Source organism: Panthera leo, chromosome C1 (genome assembly GCF_018350215.1).
Source record: "Panthera leo isolate Ple1 chromosome C1, P.leo_Ple1_pat1.1, whole genome shotgun sequence".
NCBI lineage: Eukaryota > Metazoa > Chordata > Mammalia > Carnivora > Felidae > Panthera > Panthera leo.
The window spans coordinates 16,161,393-16,183,878 of record NC_056686.1 but is presented as its reverse complement, the minus strand read 5'-3'; the positions used below and the strand labels follow the sequence as shown (position 1 = coordinate 16,183,878).

The 22,486-nt window shown below is 56.6% G+C and overlaps 1 protein-coding gene across 1 annotated transcript; it reads left to right on the top strand.

Annotated features, from left to right (window-relative positions):
• Positions 1-803: 803 nt before the first annotated feature.
• On the top strand, positions 804-21,857 carry WNT4 (Wnt family member 4). The gene is made up of 5 exons (XM_042953603.1): positions 804-1,030; positions 6,977-7,212; positions 17,866-17,997; positions 18,102-18,244; positions 18,850-21,857. The coding sequence occupies exons 1-5, from the start codon at positions 804-806 to the stop codon at positions 19,315-19,317; spliced, it is 1,206 nt and encodes a 401-aa protein (XP_042809537.1). The 3' UTR covers positions 19,318-21,857.
• Positions 21,858-22,486: the final 629 nt, after the last annotated feature.

Genomic DNA, 22,486 nt, shown 5'->3' with positions numbered 1-22,486 from the left:
GAGTTCTGCCAAGGCCGGGGAGAAGGTGGAGGGGAGGCTGTGCCCACCACCCCTACAACCACTGTGTCTCCAAGGCTGGCCCCTCCTTACTGGCTGCCCCTCCAGGACTTTCAGGCCAGTAGCAGCAGCCCCTTCCATGGCCCCAGAAGCCGTCCAGGCTGCCTAGTGACTGAGACACTTCCCTCCCCAGTATCCTTTGTTCCTAAAAGCAGAGCAGACGCCTTTGCTGTGGTCCCCAAAAGCCCTGGGACCGCAGAAGGACTCAGCAATGGAAGAATGAAGCCACCTTCCTCAAATCATTGTCACTACCCTACTCCATCTTTGGAGCCTGATCCACCAACCCAGGCTTAGGAGCCAGAATGACCTGTGTTCAAATGCTGCCCAGCCCTGACTGGCTGCATGGCTTTGAACACATGCCTCCCGGAACCTCATCTGTAAAATGGAGGGGGATGATACCATCCTGGCCAACCCTGCGTGGCTGCACTAAGGATATATTAAAGCATGTGGCTGTTGTTTGAAGAGCACAGGTGACAGGGGACATGAGGTGCCTCCCTTCCTGTCAATCTTGTCCCGCAAAGGGCTCCCAAGTCCCCCAGGCACACTGAGCCTGCACTGGACCCCACTGTCCCTAGCCCCCTCACCGCGGTGCCCCAGCCTCTGATCTCCTAAAGCACCCACTTCTGTCCCACCTGTTGGACCCCTGGTCCCTGGAGGGTCCGACCAGTGGGCCCAGGTCACCGGCAAGCATCCTTCAGCTCTGCGTGCTCCATCGGAGCAAGCTGTGTCCAAGCTCTGCGGTGGGGATGGAGGCCGAAGTGTCCACCCTTCCCAGTGGGGGTGTGTCCTTCCCTCAGGCTGGTGAACCCCCGTCTAAAAGAGCCGAGCAAAAGAAGACCAGTGAACAGGACTGTTCTGCGGTCCAGCAGAGGGCCCAGCTCGAGGGACTGCGCGGGGGCTTTGAGGTGGCAGTGATGATGAAGGTGATGACGGTAAACACCTTAATGACCACAGTGATGATCAATAGGACTTGGTAATGTTGCCAACCGGGGAGCAGTGGCTACTATGTGAACATTTAATCCGTTGACGTCTCTTGAGGTGAGAACTATTATTCTCCCCATTCTACAGATGAAGACACTGAGGTTCAGAGATGCTCGCTAACTTGCCTCCGGGAACACAGAGCTGGGATTCTGACCCAGTCTGCCATCTCTCTCGCACACTGTGCCACCCTGTGGGCCGTGCGAAACGATAGGTCTCCAGGACAGGGCCTCGGGATTCGGAGACCGTGGGTGCAGAAACATCCGGAGGCCCGAGAACAGCTGAGGGGCGTGATGGGGACCCGGGGAGCCAGGTGCTGGCCACCCCCGGAGAGAACGTGGTCCTGGGTGGGTCCCGTGGCATGCTTGCCTTCACGCGGCCGTGTCTCCCCAGGCGGCTCACTGTTCGGCAGGCACTCCGGCTCCTTCCGGCTCCTCCTCCCGCCTGCTTGGCCTCCTTCCTCCCTGGTGTCCCAGGCACTGCCACTCCTGAGGAGGCTCTAAATGTGGCCCAGGCAGGCAGGGAGGCCAGAGGGAGGGGGCAGAGAGGCCTGGGCTGGCGTCCCAGCCCCCACCTGGATACCCGCGGGGCCAGGACCCACGACACTGATCTGCTTGGCCTCCCAAACGCTCCAGCTATTTCCCGTCTCCTCTCCTCTTGACGCGCAGAGTAAGAGCTGAGAGGAGGCGCAGAGGTGCGGATTTTTCTCTAGGAATTTGTATATTTTTTTTAAAAAGCAAGCAAACCTGGAAAAGCTTGGGACAAGCCCAGCTAATTTTAGTTTCTAATGAAAACAGCAGGTGGCCGAGAGGATCTGATCTCCCTGGCAGGGCCAGGGCCCTCCAGCCTCGCAGGCTTCGGCACGGGCCGGCGGGGAGGGCCTCCTGGGAGGGGCCTGTGGGACCCGCAGCCCCCGTTGGAGAAGATGGGGGCACGAGCTGGCTGGCAGCGGCAGCCGGGGCAGCCCGGGCTGCTGGGGTAACCTGATCGATGGCGGGGCTGTGGCTAGAGTCCTGGGTGGCTGGAGCAGCAGGTGGCAAATTGCTAAGCCTGTACTCAGCAGTGGCAGGAAGAAGCCTAAACTGGGGCAAGGCGACCAGAACGAGAGAAGGAGCAGAGATGGTTGAGGCCCTCCACGGGCCTGGCCAGCCTAGCCCAGCGGCAGCCAATACCGATCACTCCCGGACTCTCTGTGCCCCCCAGAAATGGCTTGTGCAGCCAACATTTGGGCCCGGCCCAGCTCCAGGGTCATCAAGTGGCACACATGTCTCCGGGGAAAAGGCTGAGCCACCTTAGGGTGCAGAGAGGGGATTCCTGAGGCCCCCAGAAAAAGTTGGGTTCTAGCCTCTCACAGCCTCCAGCCCTCAAAGGCAAAGACAGCCCCCATTTTACTCCCTCACCTCTGCTCTTCCCTACCCTGACGACTCTGCCAAGAGGTGAGCCGAGGGGGACAGAGCCCTCCATCATGCTGTAGGCATTTATTGAGCACCTTCTATGTGCCACAACCTGTGCCGGGCCCTGAGGAGGCCATGGGCCAGACACGACACTGAGGGTAGTGTCAGCCCCCAAGGCTGTCAAACAAGGCAGATCTACAACTGGGGTACGGGAGACACAGAGCTCCCAGCCACTCACTCACTGGCTGTGTGACTTTGGGTGAGTCCCTCCATGTCTTGGGGCCTCAGTTTGCTCCTCTGTAAAATGAGGCTGGGCACCAGAACAAGCGGGCTGTGAAGGCAAGGGCCTGTGATGCCCGGGGTCCCAACTCTCTCCGCCCTGTTCCCAGCTGCACATCCAGTCCTGGCAGCCAGGCCTTCCCAGGCAAGATTCTGGGACCCAGGAGAATCGAGGTGGGGTGGAGCTGTGTCTCCTGCATGGAAGGGGACAGCTGTTGAGCCAGATGAAGGCAGGGGCTGGGGGGTGGCACTGGTGCCAGCCGTGGGGAGGGGGGGGACAGGCACACTCCTCAGCGGAAGAGGGTTCTCAGCTTCTTCCTGGAAGCTGTCCCAGTGACTCATGGCCATGGCCACCCAGCAGCCTGCCCCTAAAGCCGTAGGACAGTTATTTCAGGCTGCCTCCCCTCACTGAGTCTAGCCTAGGGGAGAGGGGTGGGGGGCTTCCCTGGTCTACTTTATTTCTCATTCAATGCAGGGGGTCCTGAGGCCTTTGAGGCTTGGACACCTCCATCCCCATCTGTAGAAGAGGGACTGTCACTCTGACAGAGGGAAAGGCCTCACAGACCCACCAGTTTAGTGTCCCCACGAGGACCCAAGCTCCGGGTAGGCAGGGACTTGCCCAAGGTCACACTGTGGGCTGGTAGCTCAGCCAGGCCTCCCCAGCCGGCATTCCCTACCCAGAGAAGCGCTGCCCTTGAACACCTCCCTCCACCAGGAGCCTGGAGCCTGTACAGCCTGACCTGGCCCATCGGCTGGATGCAAAGGGAACAGGGGCCAGCTCTGTGCCCCCATGCCCTTCAGGGAATAGGGGACCCCACCCTTATTCAAGAGGCCAGGTCTGGGTCTGAGCAGGAAAGGATTCAACTTGAGGCCCTACTCCTTGTCCCCTCACCGGTGGCCTCCCAAACATGGACCTGGCCCACAGCCAGTAGCTGGGCTCTTGGCGCCCCCTGCAGGCCAAGAGCACCAGGTGGGACCAGGGCCATCCATAGGGGACCTGGCCCAGGCAAGGGGAGCACCCAGACAGGGCTGAGGAGCCAGTGTGTCCCCTCCCCCTCCAGATGCACCCTGCCCTTGCCCCTCCACCACCTTCCCACCCTTGTCTCCCCTCTGGGAGTCTCAGGCTCCTGCCCCGACGCTGCTAGTCTCTGCATCCCTGAGGCAGGACCTGGCAGAGAAGACAGGGGGGTCCTCCAGGAAGCAAGGAATGTGGGGAGAGGAAGGGAAGGTTGGATGCCTCAGCCCAAGACCACCCACCTTCTACTCACCCGTGTGCTGCCAGGGAAGTTGGGGGGATCCTCGCAGCTACAGCACACCTCCCGTGGGCCCGGCTAAGAGCCGGCAGCACCAACCACATCAAATCACCTTAATTTCTCACAGCAGCCCTCTGGGATAGGAACCATTATCTCCATTTCTAGATAAAGACAGCTAGACTCAAGCTCCACAACCAGGAGGTGGGGGGCGGGGGGTGGGGGGGGCTGATGCAGCCGTGAGGCGGAAAGTGGGTCCCAGAATCAGATCTCCCTCGGGCATAGAAGGAAACATCCCCTGTGGTTGGCCAAGAGCTTCCCCTGAAGTGCCCTCCAGGGCCAGTCTGGCTTCACAGCTGCTCCTGGGATGTGCCAAAAGCCCAGATGCCCACCCAGCCCCGCCTGGAGCGAGGGCCCTGGCACCTGCACTTTCAACAAACTCCACAAACATTTCGATGCTCAGCCAGATTCGAGAACCGTTCCTCTGGGCCAGCCCCCATGCCTGACACACAGAACCCACCTGCTGCTCACACACCTCCGGGGGAGGAGAACTCGGCGACCGGTAGGCAGCCCGTCGTCTCCACCTTGACCAGCGTCCTTAGGTTGAGCGAACCTGGCTCCCAGCAGCTCCTGCCTGCTGGGGCCAGTTCTAGTCCTCGAGCCACTTAAAACAGCATTGTATCCACTTCAGAGGCTTTGAAGTTGGGCAAAACCGGGTTCAAGTCCCTGCTCCACCTCTCACGAGCTGGATGACCTTGCACACAAGGCAAACTACGTAACAGGTCTGTGCCTCCGTTTCCTCCTCTATAAAACAGGGGTCCGTTGGCTTTGCTGGGAGGATAAATGCAACAATGTAAGGGAAGTGCTTAGCCTGGTCCTAAGCTGCATGAAAGCTAACTGTGCTTATTACTGTAGTCATAAAAATGTCCCATATTTCAAGAGGGCTTTCTGTGTACTTCTTTGCTCATCATTTATTCCTTTACTTCATCGGCAAACAAATGGCAAGTTCCTGCCCTACTGCCTCAGACCCCTTGTCAGCCCACCTTTCACACACAGGACCCCCTTTTGCTCTGACCACAGTTCCTTGACTTAGCCAGAACCAGTGGTAACTTCCCCACGTTACAGATGAGAAAACTGAGTCCCATGGAGTGGGCCTTCCCCCTTGATCCTTCTATGGACAAGAAATTTGTGCGGCTTCATCACCTCCAAGCATCTCCACCTCCATGCCTAGAAAGCTCCCCCAGACCAGGGTGGCTGGCCAAGCTCCTGGTGGGGGACTGGCTCACTATAGAGTCGGGGGCAGCGGGATACTCGCTGTCATTGTTTCGAGCCCCTGTTGTGTGACCGAGACTAAGGGTAGAGCCAGGCTCTGAGTTTCCTCCTGGGAGATGGTGGGAAGGCCCCTTTCCCTCACTCTGCTCACCTGGATAATGGACCAGACTCTCTGTCAGGGAGCATTCTGGAAGTCTGCGATACTCTGTACTCTGTTGCTCCTCCAAGGACCTGGAAGGCAGCCCCTGCCAGCCCTGCCCTGGGAGGGGAGCAGATCATGTCCCACCAAACAGGTGGGAAGTGAGGGCAAGGAAAGGGAGAGGAGGCCTTCAGAGTTACCACTCAGCTCTCCTCCCAGCACTCAGCTCCCCCTTGTGCACCTACTATGTTCACTTGGCCCTGGCCAAGGATGCTAGAGGGGAGGGGGGGGTGCAGGCTGAGGGGCAACGCTTAGAACACAGTCATGGGGTTATGCGGACCTGGGCTCCAAACTAGTAGATCTGCCTCCAAACTAGACAAGCCAGGTGACCCTGAGCCAGTCACTTCACCTATCTGAAACATACCTGGCACTCAGTAGGTGTTCAGGCAACGCACACCTCTGTCCCTTGGGAGGGACCACTTCTTCCTGACAGGGCCTTTCCCTAGCTCTGCTCCCATCCTGGTGAGCATTCATGTGTCTTGCTTCCGGCTCTCTGGCCTCCTGGTCCCGATCACAGTGTCTGTCCTTAGGTGACACAGAGCCTCAACTTGCCCCTCAACTTGCCATGGAGGAGGACAGGCAGGGGGAAGACCCACAGGGTTTGAAGGGGTTTGAAGCTCAGCTCTGGCACTTGCTATCTGTGTCACCCTCTTAGCCTTCATTTTGGAATCCATAAAATGGGCATAACAATTACCACCTCATAGATGGGAGGCAAGGGTGCAGCAGAATATAGTGACTGCCACCGTGCATGACACGTAGTGGGTGTCCAATGAACAGCAGCACTCCCTCCTGTCCTCCCCTGGAGTAGACACTTTAGAGCCCCTTCTCCCCAAAGGCCGGGTCCCAGAGCTCCCTGACATAAGGTATCTAGCTTGTGATCCCACCATAATTCTATGAGATGGAACCAGCATTGTTGCCCCATCGTCAAGCCACAAAAACCCCAGGGGCTGAGGGAAGAGCACGGCACACTCTGTTTTTAAGCCCTCCTCCCCTGCCACCATCCACACACTCATCATCTCGAGTCCCCCAGCTGCAGTTGATGCTGGTCTCCGTCTGGTGCCCCGGGATGTGGCTGGCAGTGAGGGTCTGGGCCTTGCAGCCAGAACGCGGGCTTCGTTCACTGGGGTCCTCGCCTGGGGGTGGGGAAAGAGACACGAGTGCAGCGGTTCTAGCGTCCCAGCTAGAGGGACGTGAAGGGGTCAGAGCCCAGGGGCCAAGTCTGGCGTAACATCGGGGTACAGACGCTGGTGCAGGGGCCACCCTGGGCCAGGAGGGGTCCCGTGGGGGCCCCGTCAGCATCCCTCTCAGTGCTTTGGCCTGCTTTGGCCGGGGCGGAAGCCTTCTTATGATGAGACGGCACTTCCCCCACTGGTCCCAAAAGCCAGGCAAGAGGGCCTGTCGCTGGATCCAGAGAGAAGGCTCAGCCACGAGCCACCACCGGGATGAGTCAGCTCCCAGGGACCTGGGCTGGGCACAGCCTCGTCCCGGCAGCAGAGAGAGGGGGAGGGATCGCCGCACCACACTCCACCCCGCCGCCTTCTCCCCAGGTACCTGGCCAAGCTGTCCTCCGTGGGGAGCATCTCGGAGGAGGAGACGTGCGAGAAGCTCAAGGGCCTGATCCAGAGGCAGGTGCAGATGTGCAAGCGGAACCTTGAGGTGATGGACTCGGTGCGCCGAGGTGCTCAGCTCGCCATCGAGGAGTGCCAGTACCAGTTCCGGAACCGGCGCTGGAACTGCTCCACGCTCGACTCCCTGCCTGTCTTCGGCAAGGTGGTGACTCAAGGTGAGGGAGGGGCTCGCGGGAGGTGCGGGGCAGGGGGAGAGCACTGCCTTGGCAGGGGAGCCACGCGCTCATGAGTGGCCAGAGCCGTCTGTCACTTACCGGGCTAAACCAGCACGCTGCCAGACGGTCACGAGGACGCCGATGGAGGCGGGCAGAGGGGCCAGAACGGGCGTTGGGGGGGGGGCAGGGCCAGCAGAGGGGTGCTGTTCTCTGTGCGGGGCAACACTCTACGGTCTGCAGTGTTTTGGTCCCCGAGCTGCTGTCCCCATTTTACAGAGGAAGTAACTGAGGCTCAGGCAGGGGAAAGGATGGATTGGCCCAGACCCCCAGCCCCATGCTGTTTTTACCCGAACACTAGGCCTCCTGAGGGAGCCCACCTCATTCGTCTGTATCCTTGATGAGCCATGTGGGGAGCCTCAGCACGTCCTGCTCTGAGACCAGGAAAGAGCAGACCCCGCTTCTGTCCTCCTGGCATCAGGGCAAGCCCAGGAGGGGCAGTAGCTTACACACCAATAGCACAAACTAGGGACCAGACACTGTTTTCAGTAAATGCTAACTCATCTGGCCATGGAGATAAGGTTCCATGTTGCAAATGAAGAAACTGAGGCACGTGGAGGTTAAGCAACTCACCCAACGTCACAGAGCTGGCAAGTGGCAGAGCCAGGGCTTGAGCCCATGCAATCCAGCTCCAGGGTCTTGCTCTCAGCCACAGTGAGAGAATGCTGTGATGGGGGGAACACAGGAGGCTTGGGAGCACAAGGGCGGACTCCTCCCCTGGCCAGGGCCGGGTGCTCGGAGAAAGCTTTCCTGAGTTAGGCCCTCTGCGGAGATGAGAAATCTGAGAAGGCATTAAGCCAGAGGAAGGTGGGCAGGGCAGAGAACGTTCCATGCAACTGGAAGGCTCCTTGAGAGGTCACTGGGTCAAGCCACTGCCCTCGAGGAAGTGCTCTAAACCAGCTGCCTCTTTTTCTACTTCCTGAGCTTGAAACTGACACTCCGGAGCTGCTACCAGTCGACAGGGCCCTTTGACTCGCTAGGCAGCAGGAGGGCATTGCCTGGGCCAACCTTTGTCTTGGCACCTGTGGTCCTGGACAGCGAGGGCTGCCGGGCTTGTGGCAAACCGTTTGGATGTTGTTGGAAACCAACTGTGATAGAAATTTGGAAGCAATTCTCCTGGGAGCTGGCAGAGGCCGAAAAGCACCGTCGTGCTTGGCATTGCTAAATATCGCTGCTCTGGAGAAGCAGCAGAGACCTAGTGAGTGGCCTGGTAGCAGAGAATATCCTTGGTCGATGGTGCACTGCCAAGGCTCTGGGACCTGCTGTCTGAGGAGCCCCGAATTCTAGGCTCGAACGGCAGACCCCAAGCACAGGAAGGTCCTTGCATGCAGTAGGTGTTTGGTGTTTTAGGCGCAGTGGTGGACAGATCAGCAGAATGTCAGGCTCTTTCACAGCCCCGTGCTTTTGTACATGCTGTTTCCTCCACCCCAAATATTCACCCCTCTTTCTCCACCCGGCATTGTCCCAGCTCCCACAAACCAGTGGTTGCTTTTTCCTCTGAAGCTTTTTGCTTGTGCTGGGGGCTTTTTTGTGTCTTGTTCGTTTGTTTTTGTAATGTTTAAATTATTTTGTAATGTTTTATTTATTTTTAATTTATTTATTTTTTAAATTTCCATCCAAGTTAGTTAGCTTTTTTTTTTTTCCAACATTTTTTATTTATTTTTGGGACAGAGAGAGACAGAGCATGAACGGGGGAGGGGCAGAGAGAGAGGGAGACACAGAATCGGAAACAGGCTCCAGGCTCCGAGCCATCAGCCCAGAGCCTGACGCGGGGCTCGAACTCACGGACCGCGAGATCGTGACCTGGCTGAAGTCGGACGCTTAACCGACTGCGCCACCCAGGCGCCCCAAAGTTAGTTAGCTTTTAGTGCAACAATGATTTCAGGACTGGATTCCTTAGTGCCCCTTACCCATTTAGCCCATCCCCCCTCCCACAACCCCTCCAGCAACCCTCAGTTTGTTCTCCATATTTATGAGTCTCTTCTCTTTTGTCCCCCTCCCTGTTTTTATATTATTTTTGTTTCCCTTCCCTTATGTTCATCTGTTTTGTCTCTTAAAGTCCTCATATGAGTGAAGTCATATGATATTTGTCTTTCTCTGACTAATTTCACTTAGCATAATGCCCTCCAGTTCCATCCACGTAGTTGCAAATGGCAAGATTTCATTCTTTTTGATTGCCGAGTAATACTCCATTGTATGTATATACCACATCTTCTTTATCCATTCATCCATCGATGGACGTTTGGGGTCTTTCCATACTTTGGCTATTGTTGATAGCGCTGCTATAAACATGGGGGTGCATGTGCCCCTTCAAAACAGCGTACCTGTATCCCTTGGATAAATGCCTAGTAGTGCAATTGCTGGGTCATAGAGTAGTTCCATTTTTAATTTTTTGAGGAACCTCCATACTGTTTTCCAGAGTGGCTGCACCAGTTTGCATTCCCACCAGCAGTGCAAAGGAAATCCTCTTTCTCCGCACCCTCGCCAACATCTGTTGTTGCCTGAGTTGTTTATGTTAGCCATTCTGACAGGTGTAAGAGCATAGCTCATGGTGGTTTTGATTTGTATTTCCTTGACGATGAGTGATGCTGAGCATTTTTTCATGTGTTGGTTGGCCATCTGGATGTCTTCTTTGGAGAAGTGTCTATTCATGTCTTTTGCCCATTTCTTCACTGGATTATTTGTTTTTTGGGTGTTGAGTTTGATAAGTTCTTTATAGATTTTGGATACTAACCCCTTATCTGATATGTCATTTGCAAACATCTCCCATTCCATCGTTTGCCTTTTAGCTTTGCTGATTGTTTCCTTCACTGTGCAGAAGCTTTTTATTTTGATGAGGTCCCAGTAGTTCATTTTTGCTTTTGTTTTCCTTGCCTCCGAAGACGTGTTGAGTAAGAAGTTGCTGTGGCCAAGGTCAAAGAGGTTTTTGCCTGCTTTTTCCTCGAGGATTTTGATGGCTTCCTATCTTACATTGAGGTCTTTCATCCATTTTGAGTTTATTTTTGTGTCTGGTGTAAAAAAGTGGTCCAGGTTCATTCTTCTGCATGTCGCTGTCCAGTTTTCCCAGCACCACTTGCTGAAGAGACTGTCTTTATTCCATTGGATATTCTTTCCTGCTTTGTCAAAGATTAGTCAGCCATACGTTTGTGGGTCCATTTCTGGGTTCTCTATTCTGTTCCATTGATCTGAGTGTCTGTTTTTGTGCCAATATTTTTGTAATTTTTTTTAAGTTTATTTATTTTTTGAGAGAGACAGAGAGAGCATGAGTGGGGGAGCAGCAAAGAGAGAGGGACAGAGAGAAGCCCAAGCAGGCTCAGCGCTGATAGAACAGACCCCGACACAGGGCTCGAACTCACCAACCTCATGACCTGATCCGGAATCGAAAGTCAGACGCTCAGCCAACTAAGCCACCCGGGCGCCCCTGTATTTTTTTCGTTTTGATCTAATTTCAAACCTACAGGCAAGTTACAAAACATTGTTTTCATCTCCAGGTGATGGATTTATTCAGTCAGCTACTTTTCTTTTCTTATTGAGGTATAACTCACATACAACATTATATTCATTTCAGGTGTACAACATAATGACTCCACATGTGTATATATTACGAAATGATCATCCCAGTAGGTCTGATTAGCACTCATCACTACACATAGGTCCACCTTCCTTTTCTTATGAGAATTTTTAAGATCTACTCTCTTAGCAACTTTCAAATATGCAACACAGTATTCTTAACCATAGTCACCATGCTGTACATTACATCCTCGTGCCTTACTTATTTTGTAACTGGAGGTTTGTACCTTTTGACCCCCTTCACCCATTTCACTTACTTCCCCACCCCCTCCCCCACCTTTGGCAACCAACCAATCTGTTCCCTGTATGTACGAGCTTGGTTTTTCCTATGAGGAATTCCCATAATGCTCTTTACCTAGATTCAGCAACTGTTTACATTTTAACCCATCTGCCTTATCAATTTCTCTATCTCAATCTCTCTCTCCCTCTCCCTTAACACAGACATACAGACACACACATATGCACACGTCTAAACCATCTGTGTTCACACAGCTTTCATTACAACTTTTAGACTAAACTGTAATGCCTGTTCCCTCACCCCACCCCACCACTTTCCTAAACTTGAACTGTTCTGAGGCGAGGTGATGTCTCCTTTACCTGTTTCCCAGCACATGGCAGAGCCTGGCATGGAGGACACAGTCAATGGATGTCATCCAATGACAGAAAGCAAGTCAGGGCAAGGACTCAAAAGGGCAAAGAAAGGGAGGCATGGGTGCGGTGCTGGCCTGAAGCCAGTGAAGAACCCCATGGAAAAGTGCCTTCCTCACCTGTGTTTGCAGCAGGAACCAAGGGAGGGCTCATCCCTGGCTCAGCAAGTTTGGGGAAACACTGGGAATCCTACTGGGAATGCGGAAATCTGCTCCAGACTAAAGTCTGAGTGGCTTGGCTGAGCGTCCAACCCCCTCGAGGCGGAGTCAAGGCACCCACACACCAGGCAGACATCAGGGGTGTCTGGAGGAGTCTGATCTCTTCCTATTCATCTATATCCTCACTCTTGTATTTCTCATGTTCTTCCCTGGTAAGAGTCCTCTTGGAAAGGTCTTAATTTGTCTCCACTGCACAAGAGGAGGCACCTGCAGGGGAAGCATGGGCAGGCGTGACCTTGGAGGAGTGGCATCACTCCGAGTGGCACCTGTCAGTGAGATCAGCATGTGTGCTTACCTTATAGGGCCCCTCACGAAGGTCCCGTGACACGGGGGGTGGCAGCCCTGAGTGTCCACCCCGACCAAGAAAAGCCATCCTCATCACCAGCTGCTGTCACTGGGGACAGCTACAACAGCAGCAGCCAGTCTGGGCAGGCCTCTTTGGTGGCCACCAGCTTTTGGGGTGATGGCAAGGGTGAGCTTGATTTGGTGCCCACATTCATCAGCTGCCTGGCTGGGGTCATGGCCTCAGACATGGCAGAGGCCCAGGAGCCAAGCCATACTTGGAGAAGAAAAGGAAACCCTTTGCTGACGGCCGCCTGTGTGCCGTCTTGCCTCAGATTGCCCTCATGACAACTCTTGAATGTGTGGCGTGCCCCCACTCTACTGCCAAGAAGGGAGGTCCAGCAAGCAGAGGGTGGTGACACACACCCAGCTCCGGGACCTGCCAACTCTTGGCCCTGAGATCTCAGGCAGGGTCTGTTCCCTCTCCTAGCCTCATAAAGTGGGGGCAGTCTCAGGACCAACCTCCTGGGATTTCCATCAGGATTCAGAGATGATGCCTCTGAAGGGCTAGATGGCACTCGAGCCCCACAGGCAGACATTGCTGAGGTCTCGCAGCCTCCAACTCTGCACCCCAGCACCCCACCACCTCCACCCTGCTCCTGGCCTACTGAGGCGAGATGGGTGGTAAAATAATGGTGAGCAATGAGGACCGTGTAAGTGAGGGCCAAACTGTGCGCTCCAGGCTAAAAATCCACCAGAAACCTGGGGAAATTAGCATCCGGGGTGGCCGGGAACGAGGGCAGGTGGCAGTATTTGGCCGAGGAGGCATTACGGCCAGGTGTGGGATGGCCTCTGTACGTTTTAGTCACTGTTTTGTCCCAGAGTCTAGAGTAAGCACCTGCACATAGTAGGCCACTGATAAATATGTGCTGAATGGATAAAAAAGGTTTGAGGACGGGAGGGAAAGCCACAGAGTCTGGCCAGGGTTCAAGGTCGCCATGAACGGGATACACTGGGGTCTCAGAGCAGGCTGGCCCAAGCATGGCAGGGAGAGGTGGACAAAGCAACGCAAACTCCTCTTCTCCTCTTCCCTCCTTCTGTGGGCAATGCCGTGCCTCTGCCTACCTCCCCGCATCTCATTCTGTGACCCTGACCAAGGGAGAGGGGACTCAATGAACCTTGAGGCCCTCCAGCCTCTGGCTGCCATGGTTGCGAGGTGATGGGGTGCACTGGCCGAAGCAAAGTGAAGACTCAAACCCAGGCCCACCTTCCCAACCTCTGCGTGTCTAACATCATCCAGACACCTTACTGACTGTAACATCAGACTAGAGTTAAGAAGTAAACACTTTTCAGTCCTAGGCTGTGACTTACCAAAACCTGTCTTCTCACCTTGATCCTCCATACTGGCATCGTGCTGAGCCCAGGGAAGGTGAGAACATGCCTTCTTTCTGGGTGACCTCCAGGCCAGCCTTTAGGTGCCCTCAGATTAAGTTATAGCGGGGCTGGGCTGGGTTCCCAGAGGACTTTCCGCCACTGGGAGTTCCTTAAGGACAAATCCACCTCGTTTTCCCTGGAGTGTAGCATAGGACGGGGCTTGCAGTGGGTGATCAATAAATGTTTGGTGAGGGAGCAAGCAAGGGAGGAAGTGTCTCTGCCCTAAGGAAGCTTTTAGCCCAATGGCAAACACACAGTTGACTGCCTGGCCTTCAGGGTGTAAGCGCCCTAATGATCCCTGTTCACAAATGAATAAAATGGCATTCATCACGACAATAATCACAAAATATGTCTCAAGTGCCCATTATGTGCCAGGGACTAGACTAAGCATGTTCTGTATTTTACCTCATTAGGTTCCCATAACCACCTGTTGAGGTCAGTGCTTTCATCAGCCCCGTTCTATGGACAAGAAAATTGAAATCACACATCTAGGAAGTAGCAGGGCAAGGAACAGATCTCAGTCCTGCTGCCTGAGCATCCAGACTCTCCCAATACCCATCCCTGTCTCCAAGGGCTGCTCTGTGCACTGCCCTATGCTGGGTGCTAGGGGGCAAAGGAGAAGTATGGGGACAGCCTGGCCAGGCAAACAAGCAAGACACTTAGATGATAAAACCACCTGCAGCCTGATTCTGATCCTGGGGGCAGGCAGGCCAGTGAGAGCACCAGGAGCCCTGGGAGGTCCAAGACAGAGGGCAGGAAATGTGGGAGAAGTGTGGGGTCTGGCCTGTCTGGGCAGCGCTATCCTGCCCTTGTTAGAGTTGGGATAATGAGGCTCAGAGAGGACAGTCACGCCACTAGTAAGAGTCTTAATTTACTCTTTCCTCTGTGCTACATCATCTCTTAAATCCAAAGAGGCTTCCTAGAGGTGGTTTCAAGAAAAGGTGAGCTTTTGTAGCTAAGAGAACAAAGGAAACTGGGAGGGCAGGCTGGGGGCAGGGAACGGGAGAGCACAGGGCAGTGTCTTTCTCAAAGACCAGGGCCTGTCCTGCCCCACCTCCCAGGACTCCCTCCCTGGGTCTGCTTTGGAAACACGTGAGTTATGCTCGAATGGCCCTCCCACCAGGACCCCAGCCTGGTGCCCAGAGGCCACTATGTCCATGGCTTCTTTTAAGCCCAACTCGGCATCCACGGCTTCTTCTCCAAACACTTCTTCCTACTCGAATGTCCTTCCTTCCCACATTGGGGCAGGGGGGGCGGGGGGCATCGCACATGACGTGCTCAGAAGAGTACAGGCTTTGACTCACCCAGGCTTCGGTTCTGGTTCCCGCTGAGCCGCTGACCGGCTGAGGGACCTGGACCCCAGGGCCTCACTCCTTCCTCCAGAACAGAACTGGAGAGAGCTGGGTGCCCCATTTGTTGTGAGCCATAGACAGCACTTGGAAAGGCCCTGGCACTTAGTAGGTCCTCAGAAAGGGGAGCTATTACTGGGTCCACAGGACCCCTCTGAATTCCCAACCCCAGGCAGCCCTGGCACCTTGAAAAGATGGCACTGAGGTGGGACCCAGCAGAGCCACTTCCGCTCCACACGCTGGAGCCCGGGGAGGAGGAAGAAAGGAGCTGGGTGTGGGGTGTGGCAAATGGCTTCATGGAAGCAAGCAGGTTGCAGGGCAGCTACTGGCACCGAGGGGTCTGCCTTACCACCAGCTCTGATGTCCCAGGAGGACAAAGCCAGATCTGTCTCCCTGCTGCAGCTGGAACAGGCAACCCTCCCCTCCCCACCCCCGCCCCCGCCCCGACCAGGGGGCAGCTATCTTCTATGACATGTGGGGATCTCCCTCTGCTAGGCTTGCAGGAACGCCACAGTCCCTTTCTGTCATGGCAGTCTCTGCCAGGTGCCCCGCTAGTGAGCAAGGCTCCAGCCTGGACAGCCAGGCAGAGGAGAGGAGCAAGGAGGGGCCGCAGCCCTGGAGTCAAAGGGCTGGGACCCAGAGCCAGTTAGAAAAGGCTGCTGGAGCCACTGCTATGGGCCTTAGGGGCATGGCGGCTTGGCCACATTCTCCAGGCCTTCTGGGGCCTCCGGTGTGGAGCACAGGCCAACCGCTCACCATCTCCCAGTAAGGAGCCCACAAATGGGACTGAACTTGTCCTACAGAACTTAAGATTTAGGGTAGACCCAAGAAAGCCCATCCTGGCTTCACACACAGGAGGTAGGAAGCGATCCACTGCAGGTGTATTCCTGCAGGCTCTGGGCTCCACGAGGACAATGTCAAGGTTGAAAGCTCTGCAGCCAAACTTCCTGAGTTCACATTCTAGTTCAGCCACTTCCTGACTGGGTATTGTTGGTCAAGTTGCTTCACTACTCGGTGCCTCAGTTTCTTCGTCTATAAAAAGAGGATGAAAAGTCTCCTCTCCATAGGGTTGGGGTGAAGAGTATATAAATTATGTGAAGTGCTTAGTCAGTGCCCAGCACAGAGGGAGCTCTCTATAAGCTTTAGCTCTTAAGATTTTCCCTCCACGATCTCTTCCTTCAGGCCCACTCCCAAGCTGAGAAAACAGAGGGTCCTGTACCCAAGGCTGGGGCAAGGGGGACCTGGAGTCCCAGTAAATGGATGGTGGTTTGGGGAATGAGGCAGAGGTCTCCCTGAACAAATTGACAGGGAACCTTGCACACCAGGGCTACCAGCACTCAGGGGAGGAGAGGAGCCCAGATATCCAGGGAGGACCAGGGGCTGCCCGAGAGTCCGGAGAAGCAGGAGTAAGGACCAAGCCCAGCCGAGCGCTGGGGCCACCTTACCAGTCCCATTGGCCCTATCTTCCGCTTTCCCTTCCCCCTTGGTCTTTGGGGCGAAGATCTGTGCTGGTTCAGGCCTGGAAATACCAGAAATACCAGAAACTAAAGTCGTCCCTCTTTGGGCGGCCACAGCACAAAACCAACCAACATGATCCTGCTATTAGCCTCGATTAACTTGGAGAGGATTCCACCTCAGGCCGTCGAGGTCCCGTGGCTCCGGCCAAGGCCCCCGACGCTGGCCCAGAATGGCCAAGCCAGGACAGAGGGTGGGCAGTGGAGAGTGGGTGGTGGGCGGTACCCCCAGTTCAAGGGCGGAACACAGAACAGGTTGTCCGGAGCCACCGGGGCCTGAGCCGCCCCCCACCCCAGCGCTCGGCTTCTGCTGCCTGTCCACAGACGTGGGCACAGAGGAGGTGATTGTTTCCATCTGACCACGGCAACTGCTCCCGGGGGCAGCCAAGAGCACAGGCCTGGGTGTCACGGTGGTAATTGCCAACCACGGGGCCAAAACCTGCCCCCTCCACTCCTGCGGACACAGACACTCCAGCAAGAGACAGAAGGACAGTCACGGGCACACAGAGGCCCTCACAGAACCCAGAAGAGGAGCAGGGCCTGTCTGGTCACACACCCAGCGAGCCACGCACACGTGCACTACACGCACCACCAGCACCACCCACAGGCCCAGAAAGAGGCTCCGCAGCAGCTACACCCTGAGGCACAGTTCCTAGGAGGATAAAAACACCCATTCAGGCAGGGGGCGAGGAAAGGCACCAAGACAGGACTGCTAAGAAGTCAGGGGGCGGAAGGGGAAGAACAGGCAGCAGAGGCAGACGGACCTGCGTTTGAGTCCTGGTTCTGTCACCTCCTTGCTGGGTGACTGGGAACAAATCGCTTCCTCTCCCCAAAGCCGCACTTTACCATCTGTGAAATGGGCACAAATACGGCTCCCCAGTAGCAGGGGGCATCCTCTCCTCAGCACTGGTCCTGGTAAACAGTAGGGACTGTCACTATTACGATTTACTGTCACAGGGGTGGAAGGAAGCAAAACGGCCTCAGCAGAAAGGGCTGGGGCGGGTTGATAGTGCAGGGGGACCCCCTCGGGGCGCGGGGGGCAGCTGGGGGGTAGGCACGAATAGAATGCAGGTTTTAAAAGAAGCCAGACCTGGGCTGGTGGTCCGGCTCTGCTGTTTCAGGGCCCTGGCAGTCTCGGTAAGTCGGCTCAGCTCTGTGCACCTGTCCTGTCTCCCCTGATGATGTTAACCACGCGCCCTGGAGAGAGGCTGTGACCACGGTGTCCTCAGTCCAGTCGGGGCACTGCGGCTGGACTGTCTGCCTGCTCAGCCATGTGTTGTGTGACCCGGGACGAGGCGGCTGATCCATCCGTAGACTCCTTACCTCACGGGTGCTGTGCACACGAGCCGATTGGCGCATGTGCAACGGCGAGCAGCGCCTGGGACGCAGCAAGCGCACTCGGTGGCTGGTCCGGGCAGAACACACACACACGGCCGGGGTACCTCCTAGCCGTCGGGCAGGCCTGCCTCCCCGTCTCCACGGGCCTGCCTCGAGGGGCTCCCAGGTACCACTCCCCACGACAAAGGAAGGAGCCGGGCGGAGCCCCGGGACCCAGCCCTGCCCTCCCTCTGCCTCCCACAGGGACCCGGGAGGCGGCCTTCGTGTACGCCATCTCTTCAGCAGGTGTGGCCTTCGCGGTGACGCGGGCATGCAGCAGCGGGGAGTTGGAAAAGTGTGGCTGTGACCGGACGGTGCATGGAGTCAGCCCGCAGGGTAAGTGTGGGAGGTAGGGCGGGGCGGGCCCCTCCCCCCCCCGCCCCGCTCCCCCCCCCCGCCCCGCCCTCACTCACCACGGCCACTGTGCACCCCCTGCACAGGCTTCCAGTGGTCGGGATGCTCGGACAATATCGCCTATGGCGTGGCCTTCTCCCAGTCCTTCGTGGACGTGCGGGAGAGAAGCAAGGGGGCCTCATCCAGCCGCGCCCTCATGAACCTCCACAACAACGAGGCTGGCAGGAAGGTAGGGTGGCGCTTCTCCTGCCACTACCACCACCGGGGCGGGGGCGGGCTGGGCAGGGCACCTGGAACACTCTCCCACCCTCGCGCCACTCGGGAACATTTGTGCAGGCTCCCACCAGCACTTGCGTGGGCCGGAGGGGTACGGGGCGGCGGGTGGGGGAGCAGACAGGTGAGCAGGTGTCACAGAAGCGCGAACGACACACACACACACCCTTAATAAGCAGCAGAGCCAGGATCTGAACCTCGTGTCGATGCACAGATCGTGTGCGTTAACTATGATACTGGCTGCCTGCTCCTGCTCCTGCTCCTGCTCCCCGAGGTTCCCCTGCAGACTCAACGCACCTCTCCCGTCCTGCCCCCCATCGTGTCCCTCACCACGCAGTTCCAGAACGATGCCCTTCGGGAGGTTTCTCCTCCGTCACTGCAAGTGCCCCAAGGGCAGGGACAACGTCTCCCACCGTCCCCAACACAGCCCACCAGCCCACCCTGGCCGAAGGCGGGTGCTCACTCCGGAAGCAGGGCGCCCGTGCTCCCGTCCCCGGCCCCGCCCCAGCCTCCCCGCCGGCCGTCTCCTGATGGCCCCTCTCCCCTCCCCGCCCCCTGCAGGCTATCCTGACACACATGCGGGTGGAGTGCAAGTGCCACGGGGTGTCGGGCTCCTGTGAGGTAAAGACGTGCTGGCGAGCCGTGCCGCCCTTCCGCCAGGTGGGCCACGCACTCAAAGAGAAGTTCGACGGCGCCACCGAGGTGGAGCCACGCCGCGTGGGCTCCTCCAGGGCGCTGGTGCCGCGCAACGCACAGTTCAAGCCGCACACGGATGAGGACCTGGTGTATCTGGAGCCCAGCCCGGACTTCTGCGAGCAGGACGTGCGCAGCGGCGTGCTGGGCACGAGGGGCCGCACGTGCAACAAGACGTCCAAGGCCATCGACGGCTGCGAGCTGCTGTGCTGCGGCCGGGGCTTCCACACGGCCCAGGTGGAGCTGGCCGAGCGCTGCAGCTGCAAATTCCACTGGTGCTGCTTCGTCAAGTGCCGGCAGTGCCAGCGGCTGGTGGAGCTGCACACGTGCCGGTGACAGGCAGCGTCAGCCCCGCGCCAGCAACCAGCTCGTGGCCCGAGGGAGGCCGGTAATTTAAACAGCGCCCCCGCACCTACCCCAAGGGATACTGGCTGTACTTTTTGTTTTGGTTTGGTTTTTGGGTCCTCCTGTTATTTATTGCTGAAACCAGGCGGGCGGCCCCAAGGGCACCAGCCAGGGCCTCCTCGAAGCCTGGGCCTTTGTGGCCGCCACTGACCAAAGGGATCTCGCTCGTGCCTCTGGCTGTCCACATGTGGCCACTGCTGACCACTCGGTTGTTAACTGCATCTGTTTTTCTACTCACAGACTTAAGCTGGGGAATGAGGAGCGTTGGTCACATGCCTACTGACCCTGCCATGTAGGGAAGGAGGCGGCCCTATGGCAGGGGGAAATCAGTGCCATCTCGAGGGAAGCTGCACCCCTGCACGTACACACCGGCCCCTGGCAGCTTCAGCCTGGTCTCCCAAGCCCCTGGAAAGGGAACGGGCAGATACCAGCTCCAGGGCAAAGGGTTCGTTTGGCCCTCCATGGGCGGCCGGAGGTTCAGTCTCTGTGGGACCTTCCAGGCAGGAAGAGCAGGCGAGACAAGGGCAAGAGAAGGTGCTAGTCCCACCCTGGAGCCCAGCCCACCCAGCCTCCCCAGTCAAAGCCGCCACTCCCTGGTCGCTCCCAGACAGGAGCACCGGCTGCCATCTTGGACCAGAGGTCCCAGCCAGGCCTTTGCAGCGACACCTCTAGACGTGTCTCCTCACAGTGCCACTCGTCTGTGAGACGAAGAATGGACATCACACATGCAGAGGAACCGGCCAGTGGAAAAGCCTTGTCCCACCCATTATTTCACTCACTGAACCAAATTTACTGAGCAAATACCATGGTCTGAGCCCTGTACTGGGCCATCCCATAGGACGATCACAACAGTCCTGGGAGGTGCACAAGACAGAGATGCTTGTGCCCCTTTTACAGCAGAGGGGGCACTGCTCAGCCAGGTCCCAGAGCACGCTAATCAGAAGCACAGCCAGAAGAGCCCTCCAGACAAGGTTCCTCCTGGGCGCCTTACCCAAAGGCCCAGGAACTGGAGGTCTCCTTGGGGAGGAAGTGGGGCCAGGAAGTAGCAGAAGCCACAGACCACAGGCTAGACGAGCGGCCACATGGCTCCAGGGCACAGAAGATGGACAGCTAGAAGGCTGGCGAAGTGAGGTGTCCGCAGCTGAGGCGACCCTGCCCCCAGGTCCCCTGGGCACTGAAGAAGAGCCCCCCAGAGGAATCACCAGCAGCCTGGGCCTGGCCCTGCGCCCCAGCCAAACCAGCAGGAGCACAGTCCAAACTTCTGTGACCAGGACACGCACACAGCAAGACTCGGCCTGACCCCACTGCTGCTTCTCAGGTGGGCTCCCAACCACCATAGGAGCTCGCTGTCAGCTCAGTCTCCAAATTGCCCCCTTAATGGGGCCCCAGGCTCCTGGTTCAAGATCTTGAGCTCTGGGATCCCCAGCTGGAGATTCTCAGACCCTAAGCTCTTGGTTCCAGGGTTCCATGTCTGAATTCAAAGTCCCAGATTGAGAATATGGGTTCCGGCCTGTAGAAGCTCTCCTCCAGGCCTTGTGGTTTGTGCCTCCTGGTGCTGGCTTCCTCACGAAGAAAGGGTCAACACCCTTGGCCCCAAGCCAAACTCTCTGCTCAACGTCCATCCAAGAAGACCAAAACCAAGTGAGATGCTGCAGCCACACTGGAATGAGGGGTAATCTTGGGGCCGGCAGGCTCTGATGTGGATGAAAGCTGAGCCCACTAAGTGTCCCCACAGCGGCCCAGCTGGACTCACTGCTCCTCTGGCAGGCTCTGTTCAGCTGTCTGCTCAGTGCCAGGGAAAATGCTATCCCTCACTGGCAGAGGCCAGACCCAGACAAAGAAAGCATGGGAGACCCCTCCCCCTCCAGAGACAGGGCAGAGTCACTCGCCCCCAACCCCCAAATCCTGTCCTCAGAGCCAGAGGACTGGAAGGTCCAGGCTGGATGCTGGTATTATGGATACTGCCCCAGGAAAAAGTGAGAGGGTCTGTGTCCGCTCAAGGGCTTCACCTTTCCACCTGCCTGGGGGCTCTCTCAAAGCTGACCACCCTGGGGTTCTGAAGGGTATGGCCTCTGTAAAGCAGACTAGAATCTAGGAACCTCTGCCCAGTCCTACCATCACCAGCACCCCAAAGGCCAAAGGGACCCACAGCTACATGAAAATGGAGCTTCCTTGGAAACACCCAGCTCCCAACTGTCCCAAATAAAGAGGAGGAACCAGCCCATGCCTTACGTAGCCCACCCACTCTGGAAGCTGGCCAGAGGATCCAAGTCCTGCCCGAAACTCTCTCCATTAGTCTCCACAAGGCAAAGGTGATGTCCTCTGAGGCCAAGGGCTAGATAAGCCCCAGCTCTGGATGCTGCTACCCCTCTGCTGCCCATACCCCATCCTCTAATTTTTATACTAGGCCCCTTGCCATTGTGACACCCCCATGAAATAGTCTGATGCACGATAAAATGATTATTTCTTTATCTTGTAATTGTGAAAGTGACTTCTTTTGTAGAAAAGGGAGGAGAGAGACGTGGGGAAGGACACTGAAAAACAGACAACTACTTAACGAATTCTAGATATGAGGACCCTCCTGGCCCTCTTTCCGTCTGAACTACTGGTTTGATGGCCACACAGAAAAAACCCACCTGCATGCTGTCTGGACTCCCCCTTTAACACATGAGGCTATACCTGCATTTCATCGAGCCACAATCAGCTATTTAAGCCTTGGCCTGAGCCAAGCAAGGCCTCAGAACCCTTCTTGAGAGTTGATATAGAGGATAAACAAATACAATGACAGAGGAGGGTCTGGTGAAGTGGGTGCCAACTGAGAAGGTAAAGACCAAATCGAAAAGAACTTAGTTCCCGCCAGGGATCCAAGGCCTGTGGCTGTGAGTCCACTCCAGAATTGGAGCCTGGTCAGGATGAGAAGTCTGGATGGAAAACTGCATGTAACTCAAGCCAGAGCTGATGGGAAGACCCAAGGTGGCTTCTCAGGAACCTCAGCCTAGTAAAGTGCTTACCAAGGGAGACATGCCCTGTTGTCCCCCCAGTCCCCGCCCCCTGCAGCAAATTCACACCAGCCTGGAAGCAGTTAGGCTGCCATGTGCTT

Bases quoted from the DNA above. Each gene is read 5' to 3' on its own strand.
- WNT4 (XM_042953603.1), top strand. From the start codon at position 804: ATGGAGGCCGAAGTGTCCACCCTTCCCAGTGGGGGTGTGTCCTTCCCT. The intron at 7,213-17,865 runs GTGAGGGAGGGG...TGCCTCCCACAG, and splicing joins CGGCAAGGTGGTGACTCAAG to GGACCCGGGAGGCGGCCTTC. The intron at 18,245-18,849 runs GTAGGGTGGCGC...CGCCCCCTGCAG, and splicing joins ACAACGAGGCTGGCAGGAAG to GCTATCCTGACACACATGCG.